At 36.3% G+C, this 13,173-nt stretch overlaps 2 protein-coding genes across 5 annotated transcripts; both read right to left on the bottom strand.

Annotated features, from left to right (window-relative positions):
- Positions 1-106: 106 nt before the first annotated feature.
- Positions 107-6,443, bottom strand: LOC149741352 (uncharacterized). Of its 3 annotated transcripts, XM_089872199.1 has the most exons (10): positions 6,312-6,443; positions 5,018-5,172; positions 4,647-4,749; positions 4,390-4,567; positions 3,830-3,951; positions 3,466-3,768; positions 2,726-2,892; positions 2,409-2,532; positions 601-2,340; positions 107-359 (listed from the first exon to the last, which is right to left on the bottom strand). In XM_089872199.1, exons 1-10 carry the CDS (start codon positions 6,421-6,423, stop codon positions 289-291), a joined length of 3,075 nt encoding a protein of 1,024 aa, XP_089728325.1. In that variant the 5' UTR covers positions 6,424-6,443; the 3' UTR covers positions 107-288. The 3 variants fall into 3 exon arrangements, with proteins under 3 accessions (XP_089728325.1, XP_089728341.1, XP_089728334.1); XM_089872215.1 differs by lacking the exons at positions 3,830-3,951; positions 6,312-6,443 and having other exon boundaries at positions 4,390-4,587; positions 5,018-5,036; XM_089872208.1 differs by lacking the exons at positions 3,830-3,951; positions 5,018-5,172; positions 6,312-6,443.
- A 178-nt stretch (positions 6,444-6,621) lies between these two features.
- Positions 6,622-12,652, bottom strand: LOC149741351 (uncharacterized). 2 transcript variants are annotated; one of them, XM_089872250.1, is made up of 12 exons: positions 12,467-12,651; positions 11,916-12,070; positions 11,355-11,457; positions 11,106-11,283; positions 10,601-10,722; positions 10,250-10,549; positions 9,810-10,028; positions 9,420-9,620; positions 9,097-9,272; positions 8,750-8,864; positions 8,215-8,427; positions 6,629-7,852 (listed from the first exon to the last, which is right to left on the bottom strand). In XM_089872250.1, the coding sequence occupies exons 1-12, from the start codon at positions 12,531-12,533 to the stop codon at positions 7,572-7,574; spliced, it is 2,130 nt and encodes a 709-aa protein (XP_089728376.1). In that variant the 5' UTR covers positions 12,534-12,651; the 3' UTR covers positions 6,629-7,571. The 2 variants fall into 2 exon arrangements, with proteins under 2 accessions (XP_089728382.1, XP_089728376.1); XM_089872256.1 differs by lacking the exon at positions 8,215-8,427 and having other exon boundaries at positions 6,622-7,852; positions 12,467-12,652.
- Positions 12,653-13,173: the final 521 nt, after the last annotated feature.

Here is a 13,173-nt window from a genome sequence, read left to right as displayed (position 1 = left end):
ACAACCACCTACAAAGTTATATACAACACGGAACAAGTTGTGTTAAGCAATAAGCTACATTCGGCCCACGTAATCTTATACCATATGCAAGAAGTTATCACCAAAATTGTAAAGCATGATTGTATTCAAAGTTACCTACAAATGTACACGATAAAACACCATTAACTACAAAACTACAATTACAAAACTACATAGGTTTTAGTGGAAAATATTAACTTGATATACGATTAATTACTATAGCCCATAACTCTATACATGTTTCTGCGATTGCATCTACAAAACAAACGTTTAAAACAGGATAGTAGCAACGCAAAGAAGAGCTCCAACTATAACCGTTAGCATTGTGGCAGTTTCTGATGCTGTAAACGAAAGTTATTAATAAAGTATTACAACATTATAATAGTTAATATATAAATATTGCACGTTCGGGTTTGGTTTTAGATGGGGTATACAGATTAAAGTGTATGATGCATAATCATGTACACAAACAGGAACTAGGCGTTAACAGCTTACTTATTGTAAGAAGGTAGGAGAACCCAGCCTTCCTCAGTGTCTCGACAGACTCACTCGTTTAAGATAGAGCATTCAATAATCACTTACTTGATGAACTGCAGGCAAAATCTCCAATTGTGTTGGTACAAATAGCATTTATATTGCAGTTGTGTGTACCCAATGTACATTCATCAATATCTGTACATGATACACCATCACCAGCAAACCCAGTTTTGCAAGCACATGTAAAACTTCCACTTGTGTTAGTACAATTAGCATTTGTGTGGCAGTTGTGTGTACCCAATGTGCATTCATTAATATCTGTGCAGTTTACACCATCACCAGTAAACCCAGTATTGCAAGTACATGTAAAACTTCCATTTGTGTTGGTACAAGTGGCATTTGTGTCGCAATTGTCAGTATTTAATGTGCATTCATTAATATCTGTGCATGATACACCATCGCCAGTAAACCCAGTTTTGCAGACACTAATATCTGTACATGATACACCATCACCAGTAAATCCAGGCATGCAAGCACATATAAAACTGCCATTTGTGTTGGTACAATTAGCATTTGCATGGCAGTTGTGTGTACCCAATGTGCATTCATCAATATCTGTGCAAGAAAAACCATCACCAGTAAACCCAGTATTGCAAGCACATGTAAAACTTCCAATTGTGTTGGTACAAGTAGCATTTGCATGACAGTTGTGTGTACCCAATGTACATTCATTAATATCTGTACATGTTACACTATCACCAGTAAACCCAGGCATACAAGTACAAATAAAACTTCCATTTGTGTTGGTACAATTAGCATTTGTGTGGCAGTTGTGTGTACCCAATGTACATTCATCAATATCTGTACATGTTACACCATCACCAGTAAACCCAGTGTTGCAAGTACATATATAACTTCCAGTTGTGTTGGTACACATAGCATTTGCATGACAGTTGTGTGTACCCAATGTGCATTCATTAATATCTGTGCAGTTTACACCATCACCAGTAAACCCAGTATTGCAAGTACATGTAAAACTTCCACTTGTGTTAGTACAATTAGCATTTGTGTGGCAGTTGTGTGTACCCAATGTGCATTCATTAATATCTGTACATGTTACACCATCACCAGTAGACCCAGTATTGCAAGTACAAGTAAAACTTCCAATTGTGTTGGTACAAGTAGCATTTGTGTCGCAATTGTCAGTATTTAATGTGCATTCATCAATATCTGTGCAAGAAACACCATCACCAGTAAACCCAGTATTGCAAGTACATGTAAAACTGCCAGTTGTGTTGGTACAATTGGCATTTGTATGACAGTTGTGTGTAGCCAATGCACATTCATCAATATCTATGCATGATAAACCATCACCAGTAAACCCAGGCATACAAGTACACATAAAACTTCCATTTGTGTTGGTACAATTAGCATTTGTGTGGCAGTTGTGTGTATCCAATGCACATTCATCAATATCTGTACATGTTACACCATCACCAGTAAACCCAGTATTGCAAGTACAAGTAAAACTTCCAATTGTGTTGGTACAAGTAGCATTTGTGTCGCAATTGTCAGTATTTAATGTGCATTCATCAATATCTGTGCAAGAAACACCATCACCAGTAAACCCAGAATAGCAAACACATGTAAAACTTCCAGTTGTGTTGGTACAAGTAGCATTTGTGTCGCAGTTGTGTGTACCCAATGTGCATTCATTAATATCTGTACATGATAAGCCATCACCAGTAAATCCAGGCATACAAGCACATGTAAAACTCCCAATTGTGTTGGTACAATTAGCATTTGCATGGCAGTTGTCAGTATTGGTTGTACATTCATCAATATCTGTTGCCAAAAACAGGTATTTTTTACACTGCGATATATGACATACAGTTATCAGGACATCACAAAACCTGCAGAGACATTGAAATTTCCAGTTACTCTAGCAGCATTTCCATTTGCAAACCTTGATGTTGCTTCCATTCTTACTGGCATATTATCACCTTTCTTTATCGTGGTCTTAGAAGGAACAAAAACCTGAAAAGAGGTAAATTTAATAAATATTATTAATAAAGATATTTTTGTTTTTCCGTTACAGCCCTAAATGTCAGAGAAGTAAACAAAATGATCAATTCAAAAAGTAGTAGTAGAATCATACCCCACCTAAGTTTAAAGTATCTTAATAAAAATGTCACAGTTATTTTTATAGTATAATATTATAATACCAAACCTGATAAGATGATGAACTGTCCAGATCAGATTGAACAAGTGTTGCTGTGTTTGTTCCAACTGTCACTGAATACTGAGTTGCTCGAGCAAGAGATGCTGGAAGAACCACGTTGATTCCTCCCGATGTTATAACAGCTGATGATACTGAAGATGAGGGTAGGACAGGTGCTGAAACATATATGAAACACATTTATTTGCAATGCAGACAAATTATAGCAATAAACATTAAGTGTTTTGGTTATGGATATACATGGCAAAAACAAACAGTGTATACTGTGGTTAAAGTGCCAGGCATGTAACCATTCTATCATGACGCCAGATACAAAATAGACATGTCCAAAATTATATGTTTAAAATTTGTAACTTTCCTTTAACAGTCTATTGCTGGTCATCGCCTTGGGGACATAAAGGGTGATATAAACAATTATAATATACTATATTACTGGCTTATCTGTTGCAACTGAACGCTTAGAGTGACGTCACATTACCCAATCACAATACTTTGTTAATCAATGTCAACACTGCGGATATGACTTTTAATCATGGCAGACTATTCTCATGAAAACATAGAAGTTATAAGATAATACAAGCAATATTTAAAGTATGTCACAAGAATAATAAAGAGTGCTGATTACCCATGCAAGTGTAACATATATATAAATCCCTGTTAGAAATATAACACTGCTGTAAAATGTTAAACCAAAGAGAATTTTAAAATATTGTTTTAAAAATAATACTCACGATCATAAGCAGCTAAGAATCCAGAATACAATGTTCCATCACTCAGTGTAAGTTGGTTAATATTAGGATTAACTGAAGCAACCGATGCATCTCGATGAGATAAAACAATCTCATGATGGTAAAGAACATTCCCACTGTTGTTTGCAACTTCTACCATCAAAACATCTTCCACATTGGAGGATATTGCCTTGTATGCTGCCAGTAGTTCAGCATTGGTTTGGTTTATAAACACTTGGTCTGTGGCAAGGTTGGATGTGTATGGTTTTGTCAAAAGTACAACTCGACCAAAAGCGGAAATTTTGTCTGTGGAAAGAAACAAGTGATTAAAAATTAATACCACAGCTTCACGAGATCCCAAGTATACTTGTGCTGACAGAGTATTGTGCACCAAATGGACTCTGTGTTGCTGTGAATGATGTCACACCATTTAATTGAGATACTCTTGCCCTCAGTGTGTGTGGAGTGTTTGGGTGGAGGGGCAATTTGCTAAGAATAAACAAAGATATTTGGTTGTTAGTTTTCTCTTTAAATAACAAAGCGCTTAAATAACTTGTAACTTGCAGACTTTTATCCTCTCATGACCGGAAAACCAGTCTTTATAGCACAGGTGTTCTGTTTCATACACTTCATGCTAGCTTACGAGTTACCACATGTATAAATTTGTAGATGTGTTTTTTTTTCTGTTTGGCTGACAATTTAATTTAGACAACTCGTTAGTGACCACTGAGTTACAGCAATTGCCATTAAGTGAAGGACAAATATGCCCACAATGGTAGCAGCAACGAGCATTAAACGAATAGCCAATGGAGGCAGGCGCACTAACCATTAGTAACCAATGTGCTACCGCTCTCTAAATGCTGTTTTATGTTTAATGTGAAATTGAGCTATCAGCAGCAACATACTGTAATATAAAATAAAACCTACATAGCCACATGCAATGTGTTTGAGGGAACATCAGTTGGAACAGAGATGATCCTTGATGTCCCTGTAATTGTGTCATTAACCTCAACCTCCCATGCTGTTGCTCCTGGAGTTTCTTCCAGAAAGATGGTGAGGAAAGTTGGAGCGGTGATCACGTTCAGGATCCAAGAACCATCCGGAGCTAAAAATATTAAAACCAATCTGTATAATTTATTCATTAGGTTAAGCAATAATCATTAAGTTGAGCATTACAATTTTACCTGTTCGGACCCGAACTAAATTGCTTGTGGTCCCTAATTCTTTATTTGAGTTAATAGCCTGAACCACCACATTGTAGTTAATATTACTTGCAACATTCGACACCTAAAGAATACTGTGTTAAAGCAAAAAAGTATATATGATATTTCAACAGCAGGATGCAGCAACAAACAACCGTAAATAAATAGGGGTGCTAGTGAAGAATCTCCTCCTTCCGCCTTATTTGCTAACCACTAACTACTAACACCTATAACCACTATCCGTCTAACTATCAACACCTAACCCCCTATCATAGGGGTTAGGGGTTAGTGGTTAGCAAATAAGGTGGGGGGGGAAGATTCTTCACTAGCACCTTCCTGGCACAGTTTGTTACCTGAGCTGGTGAAGTCGTTACTTTTACCGAACCAGTGTCCGCTGGGTTGTGCTGCGCAGTGTACGTTACTTTGTAATCGACAGCGCCAACGACGTTCGAAAAATCAACGTTGAAACTCGTTGGCGAAGTAACAGATATGGTGACTCCGCTTGGTGCTAGAAGTAATTAGTAGTAAATTGAAACGTTACCGCATTGCTTATGTTATAGAGTGGATAACTGAAGAGCGCACTTAAAGTAATGGAAATGTATAGGCTACCATTGAATCGAATGGTCGATTACAATTCAACACATAAATGAAGTGACCAAATTGCAGATACGACTTATATTATGGGAGATTAATCTCGCGAAAACGATCCCCACGTTGGACGAGGTTAATGATATTCCGTTTAGTCGCTGATAGGTCCAAATAGTTGAATGTGAATGAATGTAACTTGCTTTATCCTCACGTGGCCGAAATATGACAGTCGCTATAACATGGGTCATACAATGTAACTTTGTGGGTGTTTTCATTTTATCACATGCCGCCACACTATTGTCATTTGATTCCGTACTGGTATATAATACGCCTTTTGCTGTATAGATAATGAAAACTGACTAACTATTTAGCGAACGAAAGGAACGCCACTACTGACACTGTTACCTCAAGGTCAGTCTAGGCTCATGGCGGGCTCTTTCGAGCCCTTACCCGGCCGCCAGGTAAGATTTTTCCTGATACTCTATCGTGTACTTATAGACCCCCCAAATGGAATAAAATAAAGCGAGATATATCGTGAACTGTTCAGTCTCTTTATAAAAGCAATTACAACTAAAGCAGATGTAGTACCCCGCTAACGCCTTCGTGTGAAGCTGGATTTGCTCGAAGTCATTTAACCCATCCAACACTCTTATTTTTTTAAACCGGGGCTTTAGATCGTTTTCAGGATAATTCAGGTAATGAATTAAATATCGGGCATCATCACAAAGTTAAATACAGGGGCGAATACACGCTTGTCGGGTTGCTCAAGTTAAATTCAATCGGGTAAAACACAGTTTGCACAAACAAAACGCATAAACACATCAAGGCGACTTAGTTTAGTGACGAAACATATATAAGCCTCAACGCATGAAGCTTAATAAATAACATCCTTTCACCGCAGTGTGCAAAAGTCAGGCTTCGCAAGTGCTGTTCTACAATCTATTGCGCAATAAGAAACGCCGTAAAAAACGTCTAAGAACGAAATATTAAAAAATAACTTTATTTAACCAGTTAACGGTTGGGGAATGTGCAAGTATACATATATATAAACATGCTTACCTGGTAATTGTCCATGGCAAGGGCATACGGCCAATAAGAATGTCATACAAAGTAAAATTAGTCTTAACATGTTGCTAAACTTTCTGTATGAAAACTGCTTTGTAATAAACATATAAGGTAAGGCTCTGGCGACCTATAGTCACAGTTAACCAAAGCAATCTTATATATAATTTCAAGACGCCCCTATAAAGCTATATGTACGTCATTAAGTTTTCCTATAAAACACACAAACACAATCATTTTATACAGCCTATAAAAAGAGTAGCTCGAAAACCAGTTAAATTATTAACAACTTTTATTGCTATCGATACTGCGTATTAGTAAAACTTTAAGACTTACAGTAATTTTTCATAGACCGAATTCTGCTGTCGTATATAGTAGGCATTACTATAGCATTTTTTTTTATTTTGCGAAACTAATCTTCCTGACACATCCGGTCTTTAATATCTAGCTATATTTTGCTATTTGCACCACGCAACGCAGGCTCTATTTTGATGCATGATTTGGTTTCGGAAAAAATGCCTGTTTCGTGGTATAGGCTACGACTTTGCACGATTTGGGTTCGGGAAAAAACGGAGTGAAACACAAAATCATTTGATTGTGACCGTGACTTACAGTCCATCACGCGGCTTGCACTACGTATAGTCCTGTGGGGTAAGATGGGATACCATTAGAACCTAAAATCCACATTTCCGTGATTTTAATACTTATCAATGGTCTTTAGAGTCGCCGGGTTAGGGTTATAAAATTTTGTAAATGTGGGTAATGCAAATTAATAAATATATGGTTAACGTTTCAACGTTATATAGTATAGGTTGGGGTAAGATGGGACACCTTTTTATTCGATTTCCTCGTCCAATTTGGTAGTATACAAAGAACATTCAAAGAATTTTAAACCGTATTCTCACGACTCCCATATGCCGTTGTTAATTGTTTGAAACACGATATTTAGATACTACGTGCTACAGGTGTCCCGTCTTCCCCCACCCTACTGTATATAAGATTAAGTGCGAATATGCACTGTATGTAAAGTGCTAAGGACACGCACTGTTCACATATATAAACGTACGGGCGATTGAAAACGTGCCGACTACACAAGTTAAAGCGTCGTAGAGTATACGATAACAAAACACATAGTAGTAACTAATTTTGTGCATTTTTTTGGACAAGACCTTAAATTGCCGAACGTCAAATATAGAGATTTCCCAATTATAAGAAGCCCTAATTTGAATTTGTGCTGCGGTTATAATTTAATTCTTTTTAAACTGGTAAATTGAAATAAGCTTTCCACGATATTAATATATCGGAAGTGGACCACCCGCTGTCGATATCTACCCTATGTAACGTCATCATAAACGAATGTGATTGAATATCAATGGGTGTGGCGTTGAAACGTGGGGTGGAATTGCCATTGAACATTCGAGCAACTACTTCTACTTTGTAAGGGGTGGATTGAAAACACATCTTGTACACAATGTTTAACACTGTGTGGCTCTTGCTCGAGTAGACGCTCTCTACAGACGATCCGTTGACGATAATGCCTAAAAACAAATTCTTATAATAAATGAAAACTATTTATACTTGCATGGCGTTTTTGACAACTGATAAAAAACTCTAGGTTGGATAAATTGTTATTGGGTGTCTTGCGCAAGGACCCATACGCCTACTGTTGTAACAGCGTCAAGCCTCGAAGCTCAAGCCCAAACCAAGTAGCCATGTAGCTGGAAGCCTAACATTACCCTTTACTAATTTACCATGTCCAGAGAAAAAAGAAGCCTAAGTTATTAACATTTACGAAACTGTTGCACAATGTAGTCATACCAGCCTATGACCATTAACATTCCACAAAAGACTTCGCATTTCCACACTATTGAAAATCGTTCTGCTGCAATATGCAACTTACCAGCGAATTCACAAGTAAAACTACCATTGTAGTTTGTGCATATTGTATGAAGTGGACAGTTATGAACACCTGTTACGCATTCATCAATATCTGTGCATGATACACCATCACCAGTAAACCCAGTTTTGCAAGTACATGTAAAACTTCCAATTGTGTTGGTACAATTAGCATTTGCATGACAATTGTCAATGTTTAATGTACATTCATTAGTATCTAAAAAGCAAGAGCTGTCGTTTGTACAGTTATAGCAGATATTTAATAGGTTTTACTTGGGCAATGGATTAGGTCAGCCCTGACTTACACAATATTCATTTAATCAAACTTTACAAGTATAATTTGGTAATATATATATATCCTACATTTTAGTTAATAAATTTTGGGTAATAAATTTTGAGATGATAAAAAAATTATTAAAATAACATAATTGTGTAAAATACCTAAGTAATTTATATTATTTTTTTTTGTAGTAGAAGTTTTTAATTGAGATTCTGTTTGGTTTATTGCTAAGCCATAGCTTGGATTAATATGTTAGCACCTGTTGTGATGTTAAATGTACTTATAGCAGATGATGCAGTTTGAGTATGTTGACGAACAGTAGCATTAAGATTGGTTGTAAGTATGCTGTTCACTGGTAAGTTGTTCATTACTATCTGCACAAAAAAGTTTAAGGATAATTTGCTTTGTACCCTACAACTAACACTTGTGTTTACTGCCACTTTGCCGGAAGATTAGCATTCAGGCAAACAGAATCGTAAACACTCTCTACAACCAACCAACCAAACTGAGCTGTTGCCTTAACATCATTTGAAAATTTTGCTTAAAAGACAAGTTACTCCAATAATGTTATACAAAACAAAGTCTGTAGATAATTGTAAATCAAACCTGGTACACCGATGATCCATCCAGGTCTGCCTCATCCAGTGTGACTGTATTAGAAGTATTGAAGGTTGCTGTTAAGCCAATAGCTCTGGGTATTAAAGTTTGAGGAATGTTGATTGTAACACTGGTTCCATCATCACCTGGTGTGCTGCTGATTGTTGACGTCGATATAACTGGTGCTGAAAAAATGCATTGAAATTTAGATAATAGTTACAATATAACAGTACCATGTTACGACATTAATTTGCTTTAAAAAGGAAATGATTTGCACTTTGATAATAACCTAGCATGGGTCTAACTTTAGTATTATATTTTAAACAAAAAACCTGTTGAGTAAAAGATAATGTATCTGTCTGAAGGTTTGGTACGTGAACTTTGGAAAGCAGCTTCATACACTCGATCATATACAGGAGCTGTAGTATTGCTGGATGAACACAACTTTATTGTGTATCTATGTTTTATACCATATATGGTGTTGCTTGAAAAGTTGAAATAGTTGGTTGTTGATGAAGGCTCACGAACCCCATCTATATAAAACAAATGTGTTATTGTTTTATAAAAAAAATTACATTTTAGATGCTTTGTTTTGTTTAGAGGTTTTACTAATACAGTTCCAAATTAAATTTGTTTAGCACTTAATAAACTGACTACATTTGCTGTAGAAATTTTTAGGTGTTAAGTTTAGAATTTTCTAAAAAGTAGCATAATTATATTACCATTTGAAAATTCAAAACTTGAGGCAGTTGAAGGTAGAGATTCAACTCCATTCATTGTAGCAATCTGTGGTTGTTTTTGAACCTTTGAAAATAGAAGCCACTGTCTTAAGTCACTTGCTAATGCTACAGGAGAGCACAAGCCATTATTTCCGTAAACTAATATTCTTTCTGTTGTTGTGAAGGGAGAACTTATAAATAAATATCCAGGACTTTTTGCCACTGAAAGAAAAGTAATAATGTATAAACATTTACAAATGGATAAAGGTCATTAGACAACACAAGCAATATTTAAAGTATGTCACCAGAGAATCATAAAAAAGTGCAGATTATCCATGCAAGGGTAACATATTATAAATCCCTGTTAGAAATATAACAGCCTACTTCTTTAAAATGTTAAACCACAGAGAATTTCAAAAAACTGTAGTACAAATATTACTTACAGCTATAAGCAGCTAATAAACCAGAATACAATGTTCCATTTAGTGTAAGTTGAGTAATATTAGGATTAACTGAAGCAGCCGATGCATCTCGATCAGATAAAACAATCTCATGATGGTAAAGAACATTCCCACCGTTGTTTGCAACTTCTACCATCAAAACATCTTCCACATTTGAGGATATTGCCTTATATGCTGCCAGTAGTTCAGCATTGGTTTGGTTTATAAACACTTGGTTTGTGGCAAGGTTGGATGTGTATTGTTTTGTCGAAAGTACAACTCGACCGAAAGCAGAAATTTTGTCTGTACAAGTATCATTGTTATAGTTTCCAACTTATAATAACGTCAATATACCTGTGCTAATAGAGTATTGTGCACCAAATGGACTCTGTGTTGCTGTGAATGATGTCACACCATTTAATTGAGATACTCTTGCCCTCAGTGTGTGTGGAGTGTTTGGGTTGAGGGATGTTATGCTGTAGTAACAAAGTTCTTTTGAAACAGCAAGGAAATTCCAAGGAAATTCTGCCTAATACTTTATTATAACCTGCTTTATTCTCAGTTGCCAGAGCATTAGTTAAAACAAGGTGTTCTGTTTCATACACCTTGTGCCAGCTTACGAGTTACCATGTTTAGAACATATATAAATACATATATATATATTATATGCCGGACAATTTAGACCACCCATTAATGGCCACTAGGTTAAAGCAATTGGTGTTAAGTGTCTTAACCAGATTTATTCTAACATATGCCACAATGATAGCAGCGACAAGCCTTGAACCCATTACCTCTGGGCACTTAATTTTAAGAATAGGATACACCTTAACTGTCTACAAATCTTTTTTTCCAAACCTACATAGCCACATATGATGTATTTGAAGAAACACCAGTTGGAACAGAGATGATCCTTGATGTCCCTGCAATTGTGTCATTAACCTCAACCTCCCATGCTGTTGCTCCCGGAGTTTCTTCCAGGAAGATGGTGAGGAAAGTTGGAGTGGTGATCACGTTCAGGATCCTTGAACCATCCGGAGCTAAAACATCCAGAAAGAGAAAGTGAACATAAATATTTACCTTTCCCAAGGCTTTAGAAATAATTATTTACCTGTTCTGGCCCGGACGCTCGTGCTTTTGGTACCCAATTTATTGTTTGAATCAATGGCCTGCACCACCACATTGTAATTGATATTACCTGCCGCTTTTAAAACCTATAAATAATTCTGTTATAAGAATGGGAACCCAAACTATAATAACTTAGAACACTTTATTTCAAATCTAGAATTCCGAATCTTAAATTTTGAATAGTTTTGTATTTTATCAGTTTTACCCACTTTAATCGGTTTATTGACACTTTAATAGTAGCTTTGCTGTCAAAAATTAACCCATTAGGTAATTTTTGCGTTGTAATAATCAGTTACCAAATGACGTTTTTCGCACCACAAGTTATGCATGAACATCAAAGATTCTGTCGTATTCTGCCGGAACAAAGAGCTCCAATGGCGCGAAAACGCCTAAAATAACGTATGAAGCAAAACAGCGAATGCAAAATGTATAGCTTTGGAAAGACGTAAAAAAAGTTTTTATTCGAAAGTCCCAAAAATGTTTTCCATCAAACATATAAAGACAAAATGCGTCTAAATGATTATAATAAAGTATTTGTTTTTACCCGGGCTGGTGGATTCGTAACTTCAACAGATCCACTGTCCGTCGAGTTGTGCTGGGCAGTGTACGTCACTTTATACGCAGTAGCGCCAAAGACAGGCGAAAAATGAACCGTGAAACTGTTCGGCGAAGTAACAGTGAAGGTAACGCTGCTTGGGGCTGAGAATATACTTATATTTAAGTTTAAGAAAAAAACTTTTTAACGTAAACTGAGATTTAAAAAACTGAATTTCGTCTGATACATTTTTAAGCGCTGTCGTATTTTAATTGCATAAGCAACATTACGCATCTGCATAACAACCATCTGTTAACATGTAGGGTGGGAGAAGATCGGACACCTTTTCTTTCTGTTTTCTCGTCCCATTTAGTAGTAAACAAAAAAACATTCAAAGAATTATAAAACTGTATCCTTACAACTCACATATAGACCGTTGTTAATTGTTTAAAACACGATCAGGATATTTGGATATTATGTGCTAAAAGTGTACCATCGTCCCCCACCCCACTATATTCAAGCTAAGGTGGTTTATGCCTGCAAAACAACCGTAAACTTACCAGTTAATTGGCATTTACAAGATAACGGAGCCAAGACGCCAACCAACGCAATTAAAGTTGCGAACATTTCGGCAATCCTAACTTAGGATTCCACAAGAAAACTTTATATGTAAGATGCTTCGTAAAAAATACAAGCCTTAAATGATGACGTACTAATGCTGCAATTACCTACAAACAAGTTAGCAGCTGCATCGTATTTATAACCTCAAATCTAATATTTATAACCTCAAATCTAATCTGTCTATTTATAACCTCAAATCTAATGAAATACAACGAGTGACACTCAGCCAAGCGCAACTGTTAATTTAGGTGTTCTAGTCATTCTTCAACGTTCGGATAAATCTAACACAATTTGTAATAATTTTATAAAACCTACAACTCAATCCACTGTTATACCAAAAATGATTTAACATGCAATCTCGACACAGCTTTCTAATCATAACTCGCCTACGTGGTTTTGCTCCGGAAAACACCTCTTCTTTAGCAGTTTCGAGTCACCCGCTCGTTACAACTATAGACTCAACCATAAACACATCTGAATCACTAGGTTTACTGTAAAGCGTATAAGTGAAGACGTGCATGTTTGTGTTTGTACAATGTATCAACACTAGCCTATACTATACAAGAAATTAAGCAACAAGTTCTTCTTTGGCAAAACACCTGCTACTCACTATACCGCTTATATTTCTGCAACTGACCGTGTCCCA

The sequence above is a fragment of the Ciona robusta genome, chromosome 1, assembly GCF_009617815.1.
Source record: "Ciona robusta chromosome 1, ASM961781v2".
In the NCBI taxonomy this organism is placed as follows: Eukaryota; Metazoa; Chordata; class Ascidiacea; order Phlebobranchia; family Cionidae; genus Ciona; species Ciona robusta.
Note: the sequence above shows the minus strand (reverse complement) of the source record. Positions and strands in the feature narration are given on the sequence as shown.